At 38.2% G+C, this 19,551-nt stretch overlaps 1 protein-coding gene across 6 annotated transcripts in view; it reads right to left on the bottom strand.

Annotated features, from left to right (window-relative positions):
- LOC129719194 (uncharacterized protein MAL13P1.304) overlaps positions 1 to 19,551 on the bottom strand; it is a 76,699-nt gene that overhangs the window by 21,541 nt on the left and 35,607 nt on the right. Inside the window, exons 1-3 of one of the 6 annotated variants that reach the window (XM_055670693.1) lie at positions 14,003 to 14,137; positions 12,479 to 13,562; positions 5,378 to 5,674 (exon numbers count right to left, since the gene is read on the bottom strand). In XM_055670693.1, coding sequence (XP_055526668.1) covers positions 5,378 to 5,674; positions 12,479 to 12,572 — 391 coding nt within the window. In that variant the 5' untranslated portion in view covers positions 12,573 to 13,562; positions 14,003 to 14,137. Of the gene's footprint in view, positions 1 to 5,377; positions 5,675 to 12,478; positions 14,138 to 19,551 lie in introns of those variants that run through there. The other 5 variants (XM_055670696.1, XM_055670694.1, XM_055670695.1 and 2 more) reach the window with 5 other exon arrangements.

Below are 19,551 nucleotides of genomic sequence, written 5' to 3'. Positions count from 1 at the left end.
AATTCGTTTTCGATATTGTTTTTGGCACATTATGCATGTGTAGGATAAGTACAACGATACACCGTGCCCCAGTGCTGAGTCGAGAAAATTTCCAGCTCGAAAAGATCCTCGACTCGATCGGGAATCGAATCCGATATCACAACCGTGTGGGAGAACTAGCCGACCGACATCGCTAACCACAGAACCACGGGGATCACATCTACGGCAACATATACAGGGGTCCAATTTCAAACGTTTTTTACTCAGTCAGTTTCCAACCGATTTCCGTCATTTTTGCAGCAATCGATTGGAAAGCACCCGTCCAAATGCAGAAAATTGAGATCTGATTGTTCGAACTATTGTTTTATTGAAAATTGTTAAGCCTCGTCGAAACGCAAATGTCGACCTCGGATTAGTCACCCAATGCTTTTTTCCCTAACAAGGTCGATGGAATATACCTAGTTGACTAGTAATGCGCGCTTTGTGTTTTATGTATAGCTCATTCCATGACTGTACCGATACCACACAGACGTTGAATGCTAATCGTGGCGAAGAAAGAAAAGCCGGGTTTCAATTTCTGGCTGATCGCGCTGGGCGCGTTGATACTTAGGCACCTGTCTATCTGGCGGCTGTAATGGAGTTTTTGGTAGCTGCAGAATTATTGGAAATGGCAGGCAATTCTACTAGAGAAAATGAAATGAGATTCATTATGTCGTACGCAATCATGAATCATTTATTAATTAATTCATACATTTACTTTTCATTTTTCTTTCAACAGAGTCAACTTAAGCACATCGATTAGTGCGCTTTTGACTTAGAATTACGTCTTACGACAACTTCTACAGGGGTACAAATTGTAAAACCGAAAACATCGAGAGCGTCACGAAAATTTCTCACACGCAAAAGTTCAAGCTTTCATCATCCGATGTGTCCTCTCTAAACGCACATTAAATGCTCTGGCTTTTACACAACAAGTGTGTCAAAAGGATAACGCAACCGTTGCGTAATGAATACATTGACAGAGATTGAAATCAGAATATGTATAATACATACAAAATCGTAGTGTTTCGGTAGACTTCGATTTGGGGCAAACGATCAGTTTTGGAGCGCTCAAAAAACCGCTGGTTACTTTCGTGAGTTGGTGCGTATCAAAAGCTCGTGCATCCCTTATCACCGTCAGCAACCGAAACAGCTAACAGCGAGCTTCGTTGCAACAGAATTTACTGACGCTGGTGCCAGTAATGTGAAACCGAATGCAAATTAATAAAACCAGAATCGTCGTTAAATCCAAAATGTTTGGAACAAATCCAATGTCTTTTTAATTGTTATTGATTCGATGATGTTTTTGAATGACCGGATTCATGATAGTGAATCGATCAGTTCATATTTGCGTTAACGTAGTCACTACCAAAATCATCAGTATTGATTACTGCTTGCACTGCTTTAACGATAGCAGCTATCTGGAAAATATTACCAATACCAGTACGAATCATCCACACCATTAAATTGATTAAACCCAATCGAGTGTATTTCCAAACCTATTACAAAAAAAATATTGACTTAAGACTGGTTGTCGTAATTCTACGTTAACCTTGCGGTCGTGTCTTACAACCAACCTTTTCAACTCTTATTACCGGTAAACCACCCTTATTGCAATGTTGGCGAAATTACGGTCAACGGTTGTCTAAATTTAATCTCATTACAGTTAACTTATCATTACATTGCGATTAAGTAACAATTGAGTTAGAAAGTTAGTTAACAGAAGTTTTCAAATAAAACAACAATATCGCACGCTTAGCCTTGGGGCTAATAGCGGTCTCGATCAACTAGATTATAGTTGAGAGAATTCGTTATCGATATTGTTTTTGGCACATTTTGCATGTGTAGGATAAGTACAACGATACACCGTGCCCCAGTGCTGAATCGAGAAAATTTCCAGCTCGAAAAGTTCCTTGACTCGATCGGAAATCGAACCCGATATCACAACCGTGTGGGAGAGCTAGCCGACCGACATCGCTAACCACAGAGCCACGGGGACCACGAGAAAGTTTTCAAATAAACTTATCGTTTTGTTTGTACAAAATTTCAAACGGAGTTTTAACGCGACTGCCATGCCTTGATTGAGCAAGCTAGTACCGTCAAATTGCCGTTTGAAGCTTTGTTTACAAAAGTTTTGCTTGGGTGTCTATTCCTTGCCGCATCTGATGAATACAAGTTGATCGTTAGACAATTTTTTTAAAACTTAGTTGATGAATCTCAAATATGCTTGAATATTTGATAATTTGGTCAAATTTGTTTATATTTATGCACTGGAAGAATTACAGTCATTGAGCACTTCCCGGCTCCGGTCCGAATCAAGGGTACCCGATCAGCCAAACATAACAGGATTGTAACATATCTTGATATTTTGGAACGAACTTTGTTTTTATCAACTTAAGTTGATAATTGCAATATCTAAAATTCCAATCAGTTTATTCACTGATTATCATGCAATATAGCAATTATCACTAGGTTTTCTACACAAAAATATCAGAGTTATTCAGCATGTTTCTTACAAATTTTGTTATAGATATGCTACAGTATTATCACAGATTTTGCTTCAATCGTACTATTTGAAATTGGACAATTTCATAATACGCAATTTATCACTATTATTACATTGGCAAGCGGTAAAAATTGATAAAAAAAAGTTCAAGGACAAATTTACGAGAACAATGACCCAATCACATGCGAGCAATCCTAGCACAGATGACATGAATAGGCAACTTGACGAGCAATAAACGAAAATAAATCTTTTTAAACTTTAACTTCGTTGTAATTTTTGATTGCTACGATTTTTTGCTGGAACTTATTGATAATTTTGTTTAACATATGATCTTATGTTTTCCTATTAGTGAACCTGTGTAATAGCTTGGAAACTATATTTTATTAAAATAGAAAAGCCGTAAAAATCGGTAGAATCTACGGATTTTATTTGAAGAAAAGCACAGGTAAGTTCATAAAATGCTTAATATCGATTTTTTTCATGCCAAATGTCTTAGAAATGCATAAAATGTCGAGATAGTGTTGTCTAAAAAACCGAGAAAATCAACTTTCTGGTTGTGTGAAATGAGGGAGTTTCCCGAATTTGATTATATTGAGGAGTGACTTCATTTTCAATTGAACTCACAAAATTTAAATTCGAATTATAAAAACTCAAATTGCTGAGTAATGCTTCAAACTTGCTGTTCATTGTTTATAAGAAAATGATTATCATCTTCAATAGGCTTCACTTGAATAGGCTATGCATATTTCTTAAAAATCTTTGCCAGCTTTTAAGAGGATTTTCATTACGGTTTACATTTTTCGACATAAATTCTAAAATTTTGATATCTTTAAATCTTTATTAATAGTTTTTAGAGAGGGGTCACGAGAGCGTTGATATTGACGTCTGCATACATTTTGCAAACAAAAAAGAAGCTAAAGGTTTTCGTCAATTATTGGGGAATCAAATTTCACTTGAGCTTATGGAATAAAAAAATCTGGTACACACATTTCTATGTTTCCAAAACTAATCAATGTGAAACATGTGATATGGAAAAAGTTATTGGAAGATGATCAGAAGCAAAATCAGTGTGTGTGTTCGAGGAATGTGAACTGAAAGAATAACATATTCGAAGAGATAATTTGCCATTGGAATTACGTAGAGAATTATTCCACGAGCGGTGTTTAGCGTTAAGGGGTTATATCTACACACTTAAAATTTTTTGCCGGGTCTCGGTAATTTATTGCCGAGAACGGAACCACTGAGTGCTCGGTTAAGAAAAAAATGACAGCTGTCACATTTTTTCGTAAATCTCGGTTCAGCCTAACTGAAATCTCGGAATTCGGGTATTTGGTGCCGAAATTTCAGTTTGGTGAACCGAGATTTACGGAAAAATGTGACAGCTGTCATTATTTTTTTAACCGAGCACTCAGTGGTGCCGTTCTCGGCAATAAATTACCGAGACCCGGCAAAAAATTTTAAGTGTGTACCAAAAAAATTTTTTTCTTGTCATTTTTTTTATTGGCTTAAATCATGCTAAAACTCTCCTAGAATCAAAATCTACATCGCTCAAGTACTGATCTAAACTCAAAAATCGTTAAAATCTATTTTTACCGAACAACTTTCATGCTCCAAAAAAACATTTTTCGTTTATTTTGGCGATGCTCGTTTTTGTTTTTAATTTCGATGCTTTGTAAACTATTAGAAGTTACCTATGATCGATATAGTGTTTCAAATTTGTAGTATAGAGATCGCTGCATCAAGTTTCGACCGTTATAGCGTCTATGCAGCACGTGTTTACTCACAATTTCCATTTGTTTGTTTGAGTTTTTTGTTACTTTTCAACTGTGAGTTATACTCAAAAGTACTTAAATATTAGTGACAAGTTTGAATTTTGCGTGGGAGTGGACGCCAACTGCGTCAAAGACACTGAGCGTCGCATGTCTGATACCACGAAAGAGCGTAGGCGCAGCCTTAGATCAGATAAAATAAAAGGAAGAAGAGGAAGATAAAGCTCAGAAAGGACAACTTTACGGCACAGAGGTAGCTGACTGAAGGTTAAAAAATTATTAGGGGCTTTACTGTTGCGATTCTTAAGATTTATAGCAATTTGAAACTTTAAACGCGTTTTTCTCAAAACCATGTTTTAAAACCGGCGAGCAGTAGAACTGAAAAAGTTCACATCCGATTGACTTGAAATTTTAACTGTAGCTTCTTCATTAGATTATCTAGTGAGGTACACACGATTTTAGCGATTGATTAACAGCAACTAAAGTTATAAACAATCAAAGTCAATTTTTTTTGTCGAAACAGAATTCTTTTTTTTTTCAAACCGTTGTCATTTTGCGAAGAAAAATTCTAAAAATAATGTTTTGTCCTTCACTAGCGACACTTATGTAGATAATGAAAAAAATTTTGTTATGGTTATAGGTGGAGTTGGGCACGACTTCTACTGCTCGCCGCGGAACAACTTTTAAAACAGCGGTTCACGGCAATCGCTACACAGCCGCCATTTTGTAACAAAAATAGCAATAAAAATATTTTTTCTATTCTGCAAGAGTTGCTCAATCCAATGATATATTACTTATATACCTTAAATCTCAAATGTCCTGTGAAAAAATTCATGAAAAAGCCTGGTTTTTTTGAGCATTTGGTCGATATAACCCCTTAAAATCACCGGCTATAAAAAGTTTTGAGCGATCTGATGAGTTGTTGCAACTCACCTTTGAAATATTTTTTTCTGTAGGCTAAATCTAATTCTAATAAGTGTATTAGGAACATCGTAGTTAGTGAAGAATGAGCCCTACGTGTATTTGTAGCGAATATTGAAGCATTCAATTATCATGAATGAAAAATGCCCCTGTAGCAGCTTACCTTCCGCACATGTCGCAAAAAATTTCCCATTTCTGCTAAAGTCCGCATCAAGCACCTGACGGCTGTGTCCCTTGAGGGTCGTGTATAGCCAGGGGTGCTGGTAATTGACATCAGTCGTTCGCTGCTTCTTGAAATTCTTAGCCGCAATGGTAGCCGATAAAGTTGCAGCTTTCCTACCGGTCTTGTTCGTTGCAGTAGAAGAAGCAGCTGCTAAGCTCGTTTCGCCATCCATTATTCGAGGGCCAGGTTTATGCTGCTTTCGGTTGTCGTTCGATTCATTCCGGTGAAATACGTCATCTGTAACAGAAATAATAATTTAAATAATAGAAAAAATCGTTAACGTTAAGAAGAACACTTATATTTTCTTATTATGCTAGTGAAATAATAAATTAACTCCTGATTAAAAACATATTCCAATCATAGCTGTACAAAATTAAATACTCTAAATACTAAATACTGAGAAAACAAATTACGAGAAACATAAAACAAGCAAATCCAATTGTATCAAAGATATACCATAATCCCAAAAACGGGCTTGCAAGTAGTTCATAATAAATTATTATCACGTTATATTTGTTGTGATTAATCAATAATGGTGACTTTTCAGTATTAATAGAGATTTTTTGAAAATGCCATTCTAAATTATCTAAAGCGTTCTTTCTACTATTCCCGGTCTAATAATTTGTTTGCAAATTAAAAGTTTATTCTTTGAAATAATATGATATAAACATCTCACATATGTAGTACACTTTACTTGCATACCTTTAATTAAAAAAAATAAGTTTAAAGCTTGCTTCATTTACAATTGGAAGTTTTGTTCATATTGTGTCACTCTTAGTGGCCAAATTAAAATGTTCTTGGCGCCTACCTGTCGAGAGTTTTGTTAGCTTTATCTATGTATCTTTAACATTCCGCAAAACGACTGTATTTGGCAAACAATCATGGAACAAACATGGAAGCCGAAAGAAGGGAAAAAAATGTACATAGGAGAATGCATCGCAGTCTGCATCTAAACTATCTAAACAGCTGAAATTGCCAAGAAATACCATATGGAGCGTTATCAAACGGTGAAAGGAAATCAAACGGTATCATCGGAGTGGAACTATCAACCAGAAAGTACGTGGTAAGATTTTGAAACCATCAAAAGGAATCCCAATCTGTCGGACCGTGATTTAGCCAGATGATTCGGTGCTGCCCATAGTACCGCGAGGAAAGTGCGACTCCGGGAAGGAATCAAGTCGTATCGACCTAACTAATAGCCAAACCATGAAACAGAATAGTGTGACCAAAATCCGTGCTCGGAGCTATACGACCATGAACTGACCCGTGGGTGTCTTTTGATGGACGATGGAACCTATGTCAGGGCTAACATAAGGCAAATCCCACGTCAAAAATTTTACTTGGCAACGACTCGGGAGATGTTCCTGCCAAGTCAAAATTTATGACGTTGGAACTGTACCAGAAAGAGAGTCTCCAAAAACGAACTTTGCAGGTCATTCGATCCCATGACCATCTCGTGATGTTTTGGCCAGATTTGGAGAGCTATCGTTACAGCAAAGTCGTTCAAAAATGGTATGCAGAGAAATGAGTCCGGTTTGTTCTGAAAGACCTTAACCTAGCCAATTGCTCCTAGTTCCGCCCTATTGAGAAATATTGGACAAGCATGAATAGGAGACTCAAGGCGAAGGAAAAAGTTGTCAAAGACATCAATCAGATGAAGACCTGTTGGAATAAAATAGCTAAAACGATGGAGGAAGAAGGAGGAAGAAAATGCAACATTTGTTCAACATTGTCTGAAAAGATCTTGAATTCAATAACAAATAACTAAATCACACGCAACTGTTTTTATTCCAATATTATCCTTTCACAAAAAAACAGAACTCAGGGTATTTTCAAGAAAAATAAGAAGCAACACTCGCAACTGGAAGACATCTCAAATGCTGGTAAAAACTGTTAGGATGAATAGCACCCGATACACTTTCAGCTGGGGATAGGAAAAAGTTCGTAATTGAAATACAAAATCTGAATAAATTTTATCCAATTTAGACCATTTTACGAACTGACAGGCGTCAGAACCTGCTAATGTTGCTTTGCGTGCATTATGTCAGCGGTTCAGTGCTTTCTGTCAAAATTTTATCAATGAATTGAGTTTTGAAACATCACATAAAATGGGCCATGCACGGAAGCACCTCGCCAAGCCGAGCGTGGAAAGAGATCTGCGGGTCTCCAGGTGAACGTGAATTTTCTGTGCGCCACTAACTTATTACTATAGCGATCTTCATCTCACGTGCATAGGACTTTTATTAAATTCTCGTTAATAATGTTATTAATAATGAATCGCGTACTTTCAATAGCACGTATCGCAACTGTGGCGACGAGGCGTTAAGGAAGTCATTCAAAATTACACGCGATCATCGTGGAAAAAAGTTTTCGAGGAGCAACGGCTGAAGAAACTATTTCGCGATGGCGGAAGGAGGCGGAACTGCAGCCGAGCAACATCACGGACACCATTATGCAGATTCTGCGACTCAATCTATACACAATATAATTATCACCAAAAATCTAAAACGAATGGTTCAGCTTGGCAGGTTCAACGTTTATTCTTTATAGTTAATACACATATATAAAACTTTTGTTCAGAGAGCTAAAAACCGACATAAATATCGGAGCATCACAGATCACTCTTTACAAACGTTACTCAATTTCAATTAAAAAAAAAAAAGAGTGCACACGTTCTTACAAACATGTATTTCAACAGCATTATTATCAATGCCTTCTGAGCTTGTCATTTTCAGTTGTTAGTTCAAGCGCTAATTTCTAATTTTTCTTTAAAATTACAAGACCATTTGAAGCAAGCTTTACAGTAGATTTTAATATTCCTGGAATTAAAAACTTGTTTTAACTTATGACAACAAACGAACTGCATTTTTGTTTTTTTTTTTATTTTAAATAGCTATTTGTGGAAACGCAATTTGAACCATTAATCTTAGTTCCTTATTTGACGTGGTAGGGGTACTGGGGGTAAGCCCGGCACTGCGGGTAAGACCGTCACCCCTAAGATTTTACTAGAAAACGCTTATTAACTGTGTTTTGGAATATGTGAAGTGTTGGTATTTAATATTTTAGACATTTTACGACACATTGAAGCCACCGTGAAACGTCAAACGTCAAAATAATAGACAAAACACACGCTACTGCAGCTGATGCGTAAACGGATGTTATATTTCGTAAGTGGAACTTAAGCTTTTATTCATTTGAAAAGACTAAAACAATTTTTCGTTGCTCTACAATTTCTTGCCTGTATTGATAGCAATCACAGGAATTCGACCTGAGGGGAATTTAAGCGATAAATTAGTAGAAATACATATTTTTAAAAATGTGTGATGTCGGGGTAACACCGTCACCCAGTGAGTGGGGTAAGCCCGACATGGGCTGAGGTTAGTTGGATGTTACTGACACATATTCTTCATCTATTACCGATGATTCGCTGCTAAAAAAATAACTCGACTTAGAATCATGCACTTAAACTCTTCTGTGATTTATGAAAGATTCCAAGGGTTATTAGAGGTGTCAAATGTACTGGTCAATGTGATCCTGGATTCGATGGAACTAGTTATTAATATGATTTGAAGGGCCACATGATAGGCTTGCCGAGTATCAAATTATTTCATTGTTTATTCATAATGTTCACCGGAACTTGTTCCGGCAATCTCCCCAGAACCAGATAACCGACAACAACCAAATCCAACAGTGACATGCAGAAATGTAATACCTCTCATTTGGCGGTTTCCGAATTCAAATTGGTTAACCCTCTAGTGCCCAAGTTAATTTCTAGACGGGCATCAAAAAAATCACTATGAATCATTATAAACACTTTTTAAGTATTTATTGGAGCTTTGCAGAACTTCGACTGAAGCCCGCCAAATGGCGGCATTGGGCACTAGAGGGTTAAGTTATTTCGAGTAAATTCATGTACAATCTTAGGTGCCGGTGTTACCCCCAAGGGGTGCCGGTTTCACCCGCACTGTTGTTAAGCTTGTTTATCTTAGATTAAAAACTTCACTATTCCTTGTAGAATAACAGTTTGAAAGTACTGAAAGTCTTCATATCTTGTTGAAAACAATCTGGGCAATGATTCTGTGAAAGAAATGCCATCAAATCCTACTAAAAATCATTTTCCTTAGGGGGCCGGGATACCCCCAGTACCCCTATAACTGAACAAAGCTTGTTGAAATAATTATTCATAGTAGGCGAAAACGCATATATACGATGAAATTGATGAAGTCCCATCACCAACGTTTGAAACTATCCCATCAACGTTTCGAAACCAAATAGGAGCATGCTGCATTTGAACGAGTGTTCGTGTTCGTCTTCAATTTCGCCTAGTTTCCTCTGACAACTGTCCCATTAGCATATATTTTGTACACTTCATCTCGAATGCAGTGTGTGTTGGTGTCTGCACACTCTGCCAACATCTGGTCAATTCAGCAGTTGCCAAGCGAATCTATTTATCATTCATCGATTGCATTTCGAATACATACTTTCTAAAAGATGACTAGCTTTTTATTTTTGCTTGGCTGGTTTCTCATCACGACACAGATCATGTTACGATCATTTCTGTTTTTGCATGCTTAAACAGGTTAAATTGCAATATTTTTATATGAAAACAGTGGGTCAGGCGCCGTAATAGATTTGGATAAAATCACCACAAAGCGGACAAATAATGTCAAACTTGATTTTCTACAGCGGCTATGGTATTTAGTGGTAAGATACACTCGTAAAAGTTGAACAAGGTTTTTTTAAATGAAAAGATACTGAAATGGACAAACGGGTTCGTGTACTAAAGTTTGCTTAGGCGGCATCCATAAATTACGTAACGCTCATAGGGGGAAGGAGGAGTATGCTTGGGCGTTACGATTTGTTACACAGGGAAGGGGGGGGGAGGTGAGTTCAGCGTTACGTAACGAAAAATCTCTGGAGAGACTCTCAACATCGAGCATTTTTATCAAGGAAATCCTTCTGCAGCGTTACGTAATTTTTATGGGGGGAAGGTGTTGGCGTAACGTTTCGTTACACATGGGGGGTGGGGGTCCAAAAATTGGGTTTTTTGCGTTACGTAATTTATGGATGTCGCCTTAACTGTGATTTGGGAAATTATAACATTTTTTTTAATTTTTTGGCAATTTGTATGAATTTTTTTTTGTGCCTTCTACAAAGTTGGATGTTTTTGGATGATGGATGCTAAACATTGGTGCCTTTCACACGCTCCAGCTAAAAAACTCTAAAAAATCTAATTTTGAGGACAAGTCTAATATAAAACGTTTATCCAAAGCAAGAAAAATTAGAAGAACCATGTCGTCGGCAATTTTTTTGTGACAACATTATCTACAACTTTGCTGAAAACACCATTTCTCTAAAGTGCAAGACTGCAAAGTTAAATTCCGCAGCGCAACTAGAGGCGGAGTTTCGAATTGGAACTTATTGTCATTCTTTGACGCTTTTTATATACTAAATTTCATATGGTATGTCAATAGAAGTATTTGGAGAACAAATGAAAAAAGTTCATGATTTTGAGCTCTCGCACCACTGTGTACTGGAAGTAGCTTGAACATATTTTTTTGATGATGCGTTTTCTTATCAGTGTATACAAAACGGAAGGCATCATCGATTGCTCATCATAAATTCTAAGCAACACTTACTCATATATTTGGCCTACGATGACGTTGACGTTGCCTGGTTACGTCAGTAAAAGTTTCATACAAAAAAAAAATCAAATTAGGTACAGCTCTATTTGTATTTAAAGACATTATTCATCGACTGCTCTTCAGTAATAACTAGTCGTTTGAAAAACTAAACATTTGTCACGTAGCAAGCACGGTTGAACCACGTGGTTGATCGATATTAACTGTATATAATAGCAACATGTGTAGCAACATATGAATTCACCCGCTGCGTGGTTAAGCTGGTGCGCAAAAGAACAGGAACCTGCCGCTTTCAGTTTGAACTAGACTTTATGGATAAAAAAATAACACGTGCCGATAGTGAATACCTTACTGCGATTAGGGAGTCATTATAAAGTCACGAACAATTGAAGACGTATAATCCTAAATGACCGTAGGAACAAACTTTCCGTACAAACAGTACTGTAACATGTCGGACTCGATTATATATGATTGAATTATATATAATTTTAGACTGGATTGTATATGGTAATGGAACATAAACTTTTTCTAATTTCAAATCTAAAGCTGATATGTCGTAAGGGAACATCTATAAAATACGTAACCCTTGATGGGAAGGTAGGGGGCTGTTTGACAGAACGTTACAACCCATACGAAAAATTTTGAAGATCTAGAAGAGATCGAAAATATAAATTTCGTGCTACGTAATTATTAGACATTACTTAATTCATTTTTAAATAAAAAAAATTAAAAATAATTAAAAGAAAAATTAAAACCTAAAAACTCAAAAAATAGAATTCAAAAAATTAATTTTAAGATTTCAATTGCAATTTTTTATGCTTGACTGCAATTACGTCAAAAATTATTACAAGATATTTTTTTTTATAAGAAATGTGTTCTATGACATTAAAGGTATAAGTCAAAAATAAAATTGTTCTTATTTATTCGAAAACAACAAAACATTTATGTAAAATAAATAAACAAAAATCTTGTTCGTGTATATGTATATCGCCAAAACAGCGACTAGTTGAGTCCGACCTATAGTATACTTTGCCCTAACTTGACCAGTGGTTGACCTCACCCGTACAAGAAAACTAATTTTATTTTTATATGTTTCTCCATAGACGAGTTTGGTTCTAAATATTTGAGGACGTCCAGATATATTAATAACAATGATTAAGTAAAATTAGTTTTCTAAGAGTTGTTATGGACACTCAGTGAAGACGACTAAAATATTTTTCATCTTGTTTTTAATAAGTTGGTGACCATTAAGAAATTCATGACAATATGCTAAATGGTGACAAAGCTAGCAGTTTGAGTAAGTCAAAATATCGAAATTATTACCTGCTTTTGGAAAAACTCATTCATATAAGGGGTTATGCAAAAAATATGTAATTAAATAAACACCTAATTCACTTACTCTTTTCATGAATTCTTATCCGAACGAATAGAACGTAACCAAGCAGGATCACTATGGCCGCGATTACTAATATCATATCCAGAGACATAATCATCTTTTACAATTATTTTCTTCAGTGATATTTGAAACTTGAATACTTGAAAATAATATATGATTTCACTACACGGGACAACTCACTTCCATTAATAGTTGTCCAAGCGACACTAAATCTAAACGCCTGTGCGAAAAGCGTTTAGATGGATTTGTTATTGCACATTGCTTACTGGTTCAAATAAACCATTTTTTCTTAGTTAATCTCTTGTATTTTAAAAATATTCACCAGTTTGCAGGCCGAAACCAACTTTCGCGTTTTTTTTCTTTTGAGGCCCAGTTCTTTTGAGGCCCCAAAGCCCAGTTTCGCGTTTTTTTTTTCTTTTGAGGTACGTATTAAGCATCATGGCGTTTGATTACATTCCCGCACAAAATCTAGTTAAGAGCACGTGGTGTTCTCGAACTCATCTTCATTTTGAGTGTTCTTTTAAGCAGTTCGTACGTAACTATATTCTAACACTCTGAACGCGGTAGTACTGCCTCTATATAAATTTTTGTAAAAAATTTTATCGTTTCTGTTTGCATTAGATATATACTGATTGGTTCTCACCCGTGTTTTGCACTCTCTTACAACTACACTGTTGCTATCGTAGAATTGTTTAGAAAGCTGAACAGGAAGCTTGTGCAACAGATGAGAAACGTTGATCTAACAAAGTTCTGTTTGGTCTCCGAAAATTCATTCATTAAATTTGCTGACAATATGCTCTTCAAAACCTATCTAGGGTTTGATTCAGAGTTTGCGCATTATTGCGTTGACTACAATTCTTCGTATTCATTTGTAAAAATTGCAGGATTCTTCTATTGAAACACATTTTTGAACCTGCCTTTGTCAACTGGACGCTTCCCAACTTTAACCACTTTTGTATCTAATTCCCACGATTCTTCTACCGCATATCGTTTACGAATGTGTGAGGGATACAAAATTACTTTCTATTTTTGTATGAGCTGCACAATTTTACAAGAAATTTGTCCACAAACAAGCTTCTCCGGTATCCTGTATAAAAAAATAGAGTTGTCTACAGTTTCGCCCTTATGTTAGGCTAGTTTTAGTGTCACATTAGTAAAATATCAATCGATTCACTTTTTCCACATTCATCGCTGAAGCGAAAATCTATATTTAACTACACATTTGTTCAACGTTGTGTGGACAATATTTTGTTACAGTTTCCAGTCTTTTTGCACTACGTTCTACCGCGATAGGCCTACATAAAACAGCACCAGTTGGTTTTAGCACTCAATTTTACGAGTAATAGAGCTCTAGAGATTTTTGATACTCTACTTCGATTTCTCTATTTTTCAGTTCAAATTACGAAAAGGTGCACTTCTCACAACAAACGTAAACAAACATGCGATAAAGGAAAGTGTTTTCTTTAATTGAGTGTCACTTTAGCCACAGTAATGAAAACTTAAAAAGATATACCAAGCACAACTAACTTGTCGATGAGAAGAAATAGATCAGGAGATAGAAAGAGACAAAGGTTGAGCTCAAAATTTGCCAGTAAAGAAACCTCTATCTTCAACGAATGCTTCCGATATACTGACTACTGAGCACAAGCACGTTCTTTGCGCCAAACGATGTCCATATACTGCTGCTTGTTGAGATATGAATTCGTGAACGCTTCAAACCAAAGAGTGTAGAGCATTACAAAGGTAGCAAAATATTCATAATACAGCAAGCAGCAAGAGTTTTTTTTTCCACAACAAGCAGCGAGAGAGTTGAAAAAGGTACGCTCTCGTCATTCTCTTTCTCTCGAATGCATCAACTCAGCTGAGATTTTTTCTCTACTGGCGTAATAAATAGCACATGGGTTGTCATGCGGTCGCGTAATTGTCTGCGGTTAACCAGTTTTCCAGTGGCTTTAAACCGGGGTTAAAAAAATCCTGCGTAATAGAATTGCAAAAGATTTGTATAATATAAAAATATAAGCTTCATTATCACTATCTGTTGAATATGAAATTTCAAAAACAATATTGTTGACATTTTTAGGAAATCTTAGTAGCTTCAACGAAATGTAGCAACGTTGACACAATGTACATTAGAGTGGGTAATCGTTAATTGGAAAAAATAAAACTTAATGGCACAGAATTGCGAATTTTTTATATTTTTTGAGAGATATTCAATAAGTAACAACTTGTCAGTTAAGGAAGTTCTCTTGTGCAGTAAACAACAACATCACCCTTGTATAACATCATGCATAATCGTACTGATAAGATTAACAATTATTTACATATACCTTTGTTGCACGAAGGTCGCTGAATAAAGAACATTGTTTTCTTTGTTGATGCTGTTTCAGCACAGAACAGTGTGCGATGCGACTTCTTATTGATAAGATGCATATCACCTTTTTAAGACACTGATCAAATGATTACACAATGCTGACACGTTCGGGTTATTTTCAGTTCCCGGGTAAGCGGTGTAAACCCTAATGTATTTAGACAAGTAAAAATTTATATTGTTAATGCAATCGTAAGGATAAATGTGAGTCTGAATACACTTATTCAAAATAGTGCATCTGCTAATAGTTTGGGCTTCAAATGGTGAGTTGACAACTTGGAAGGAGCGTCAAACCTAGCTCCGGCCCCACAAGTTCCTATCTCACGCATCCACGAATCATATGATACAACAGACTACCAGTTGAAACATGGACACAACTGGTTGGCGTTGCCTGGGCAATGTTGTCTCCCGACAATTTTTTTTTCTTCATCTGTAATTTATTTGACACGGCACAAATACAAATCAATGTTTAACGACACCAATTATATCTGGTAGCTTACTTTTTAAAGTATCTTAATAACTAGAAGTAAATTTTTTATCCTCGCTGCCGACTACGAGCTGAAACTAACTAACTTAAAGCTAGAATGTTTTGCGTTAAAAGCACTTCTCCCGACAATAATTAAGTGAGAAGGTGGCACGGTAACTATATCTCGGTGGTAGAAGAAATGCTTTGCCAACCCGAGCGTCTGTTCACCAAGATGGTGCGGCTCAAAACAGCGTCTGATCTCCATGTTAGCTGATCATCGTTCTGGTGTCAGCGTGGGACTCTGAACAGAGCTGACACGATGGTCCTCCGGCGAGACAGGGGGTTGCAAAAGGCCCAACTAGCCGCCCCGCAAAGCACCATACGTTTCAAACATCGAAGAAGTAAATACGGATCGGAACAATCGGCACAGACCTAGGCGACGAAATAAGGACTACGATTGGAAACTCGGTACATGGAGCTGCAGATCGGTAGGCTTTCGATGGCGAACTCAATCCACTCAACTTCGAAATCGTAGCACTGTAGGAACTTTGCTGGTCGGGACAGAAGGTATGGAAAATCGGACATCGAGAGGCTACCTTTTATCATAGCGGTGGCACCACCAACGGGCTTAGGACTGGCTTTATAGTGCTGGGTAGGATACGTCAACGCGTGATCAGGTAGCAGCCGATCAGTACGAGGATGTGTAAGTTGAGAATTAAGGACCGGTTCTTCAACTACAGCATCATCAACGTGCACTACCCACACGAAGGAAGACCCGACGACGAAAGAGAAGCGTTCTATGCCCAGCTGAAGCAGGTGTATGATAACTGTTCGCAACGGGACATTAAGATCGTCATCGGTGATATAAACACTCAGATAGGACGGGAGGCAATGTACAAACCGGTGATCGGGCCTAATAGCCTGCATGCCGCATCAAATGATAACGGCCGACGATGTGTGTACTTTGCAGCCTCCCGCGGTATGGTAGTCATAAGTGCCTTCTTCACTCGCAAAGACATCCACAAAGCCACCTGGAGATCACCTGACTTACAAGTGGAGCACCAAATCGACCACGTTCTAATCGATGGTAAAATCTTCTCAGACGTCATCAGCGTTCGCACCTAGCGCAGTGCGTATATTGATTCGGACTGTTACCTTGTTGCAGTATGCATGCGCTCAAAACACTCGACGGTGCGAAACACGCGTCAAAGTCACCGTGACCAAACATTGGGCAACTACGGGACGCCGAAGATGCACGGGATTACGCGCAGCAGCTTGAGGCAGCATTACCAACGGAAGAGCAGCTTGGCGCAGTTACTCTTGAAGATGGCTGGAGGGACATGCGATCAGCCACAGGTAGTATTGCTGTAGCGGCACTTGGTACTGTGGCTCCGAACAGGAGAAACGACCTGGTTTGACGACGAGTGCAAACAGTTAGTAGAAGATAAGAATGTAGCACAAGCGAGAAAGCTACAACACCAAACGAGGGCGAAAGTGGAGCGCTACCGACGCGGACGGAACAGGCAAAACTCGGCCTTACGGAAGAAGAAGCGCCACAGGAAGATCGAGATCGCGAGGCGATGGAGGAACTGTACTGTGTCAATGACACACGAAAGTTCTACAAGAAGCCGAACAGCTCCCGCAAAGGCTATGTGCCAAAAGCCGACATGTGCAGGGACCTGGACGGCAACCTTCTCACGAACAAATGTGAGGTGATTTAAAGGTGGAAGTTTGCTTCCTACGACGAGCACCCTAATGGCGATGTAGCAGAGAACGACGACGGAGTGGTAGTAGATCTCATTGTACGCGCAGATGACGACAGAATTCCAGCCTCTGGCCTCTAAGAGGTTAAAGACGAGATCGGCCGGCTGAAAAATAACAAAGCCGCTGGAGCTGACCAACTCCCCAGCGAGCTTTTAAAACACGGTGGCGAATCGCTGAACTGAACGGTGACTGAACGCCGCCTACGAGGTACTCTCTCCAATTCTCTACCGTCGACTATCACCGTTTGCGAGGAAATTAGTGGGACAATACCAAACGGGATTTATGGGTGCCTGCGCCACCACGAACGGGAATATTCGCGGTACGGCAGGTCCTACAGAAGTTCTTTGAGTATAACGTGCCGTTACATCATTTGTTCATCGATTTTAAATCGGCACAATCGATCGAGATCAGCTATGGCAGATTATGCACGATTTCGGTTTTCCGGATAAACTGACACGGTTGGTCAAGCCGACGATGGATCGGGTGATGTGCCTAGTTCGAGTTTCGGAGACACTCTCAAGTCCCTTCGAATCTCGAAGAGGATTACGGCAAGGTAATGAATTATCGTGCCTGCTTTTCAACATCGCTTTGGAAGGTGTGATACGTAGGGCTGGTATCGACACGAGTGGCACGATAATTATAAGGTCTGTTCAGCTCTTTGGCTTCGCCGATGACATTGATATTGTAGCACGAACCCCTGAGAAGATGACGGAGACGTACATCAGACTGAAGGCTGAAGCCGAACGAATTGAACTGGCCATAAACGCATCGAAGACTAAATACATGAGAGGAAGAGGTTCCAAAGAAGACAGTATAACCCTCCCTCCACGAATTCATATTAGCGGTGATGAAATCGAGGAGGTAGACGAGTTCGTGTATCTGGGCTCACTGGTGACTGCTGACAACGACACCAACAGAGATTATGACAGGATTATTACAAAAGTTCACATCAATGGACAACGTAATCCTAATTTCCTAACAAAAAAAATTTGGCAGGAAATCGTGCCAACTTTGGACTACGGAGGACTCGAATGAAATCCACCGCTGCACGGAGTTAACCATCTACAAAACACTGACCAGACAGGTAGTCCTCTATGGCCACAAAACCTGGACCATGCTTGTAGAAAACCAACGCGCCCTTGGGGTTTTCGAACGGAAGATGCTGCGTACCAGCTGTGGTGGAGTGCAGATGGAAGATGGAAATGGCGGAGGCGGATGAACCACGAGTTGCATTAGCTTCTGGGAGCACCACTCATCGTTCAAACGGCGAAAATCGGGAGACCACGGTGGGCTAGGTATGTCCTTAGGATGTCGGATGGCAACCCGATGCAAATGGTTCTTGATAACGACCCGACTGGAACGAGGCGACGGGGTGCGCGGCGAGCAAGGTTGCTCGATCAAGTGATAGACGACCTGCGTGGCCTCCGGAGACGACATGGCAGCCATGGACCGGATTGAATGAAGACGACTTCTTCGAACAGCAAGAGACAATTCGGCCTGGAGCTGACTGGTAATAATAGTTCCTTTGTTCGTGAAATCGGAGAAATCAAAACCCGCTTGTGTTGTCCCATGTCGAAAATATTCGCATAACAGTTACGTTCATTTTATTGATCGTGGGGGGCGAACAGATGTCAAAGTGTTCTTTTTACATCATACTATGCAATGGAAATGCTTATTATTTTGAATTAAACTATCATCTGACTCATATTTCACAATAAATTTAATAATTCAATGGCATGTCGCGCTATTCCCCATACTACTTACTCGTTTCATCACACATGTTCGAAATCTATACTACCATACCCTCTTGTTACACATTTTTCTTATAAACCGTCTCCCCAAACTTCAAACTCGTATTACTCAGCAACTACATGCACAGTTGAAACAAACTGTATTGCATATTCTAGATCGATCTGTTTGCTAACCGTATTGAACAGTTTTATCGTTCAAAACTGCAAGTATAATTGTTAAGCTTTAATCAAAACTTAGATGTCAGCCGAGAATGGATTATCAGAAAAATATAATTTATGTCATTTTTTAAGTCAATTGAATTGAACATACTTAATTTAACCAATTTATAACTAATATTTACTAGGACAAGCTATGTGGACACGAAATAACCGAAAATTGCTTAAATAACACAGTGACACAAAAATTGACTTTTTTTTCTGCCTTGGCTTCTATATATAATTTTTTTGTGTATTTTTATGCAAAACTGAATTTCCCCGAGTTTGAACATATTTCAACTTAAGGGGCAACAATGGCGCCATTTTGAATTTTTGAGAAACCGGTAATTTTTGTGGTATTTTCGACGCCATTTTGTTTTGAGGCCAAATTTCAACATTCTAAGAGTTTGTCCACATATAAGCATCTTTTTACCCATCTTATGAAACAACAGATCTTAAATCAGACAAAAACTGAGCTCAAAACGGTGATTCTACGAAACCGGGTTTGGCATAGTTTTAGTATATTTTTCAC

The sequence above is a fragment of the Wyeomyia smithii genome, chromosome 1 (assembly GCF_029784165.1).
Source record: "Wyeomyia smithii strain HCP4-BCI-WySm-NY-G18 chromosome 1, ASM2978416v1, whole genome shotgun sequence".
Lineage (NCBI taxonomy): Eukaryota > Metazoa > Arthropoda > Insecta > Diptera > Culicidae > Wyeomyia > Wyeomyia smithii.
Note: the sequence above shows the minus strand (reverse complement) of the source record. Positions and strands in the feature narration are given on the sequence as shown.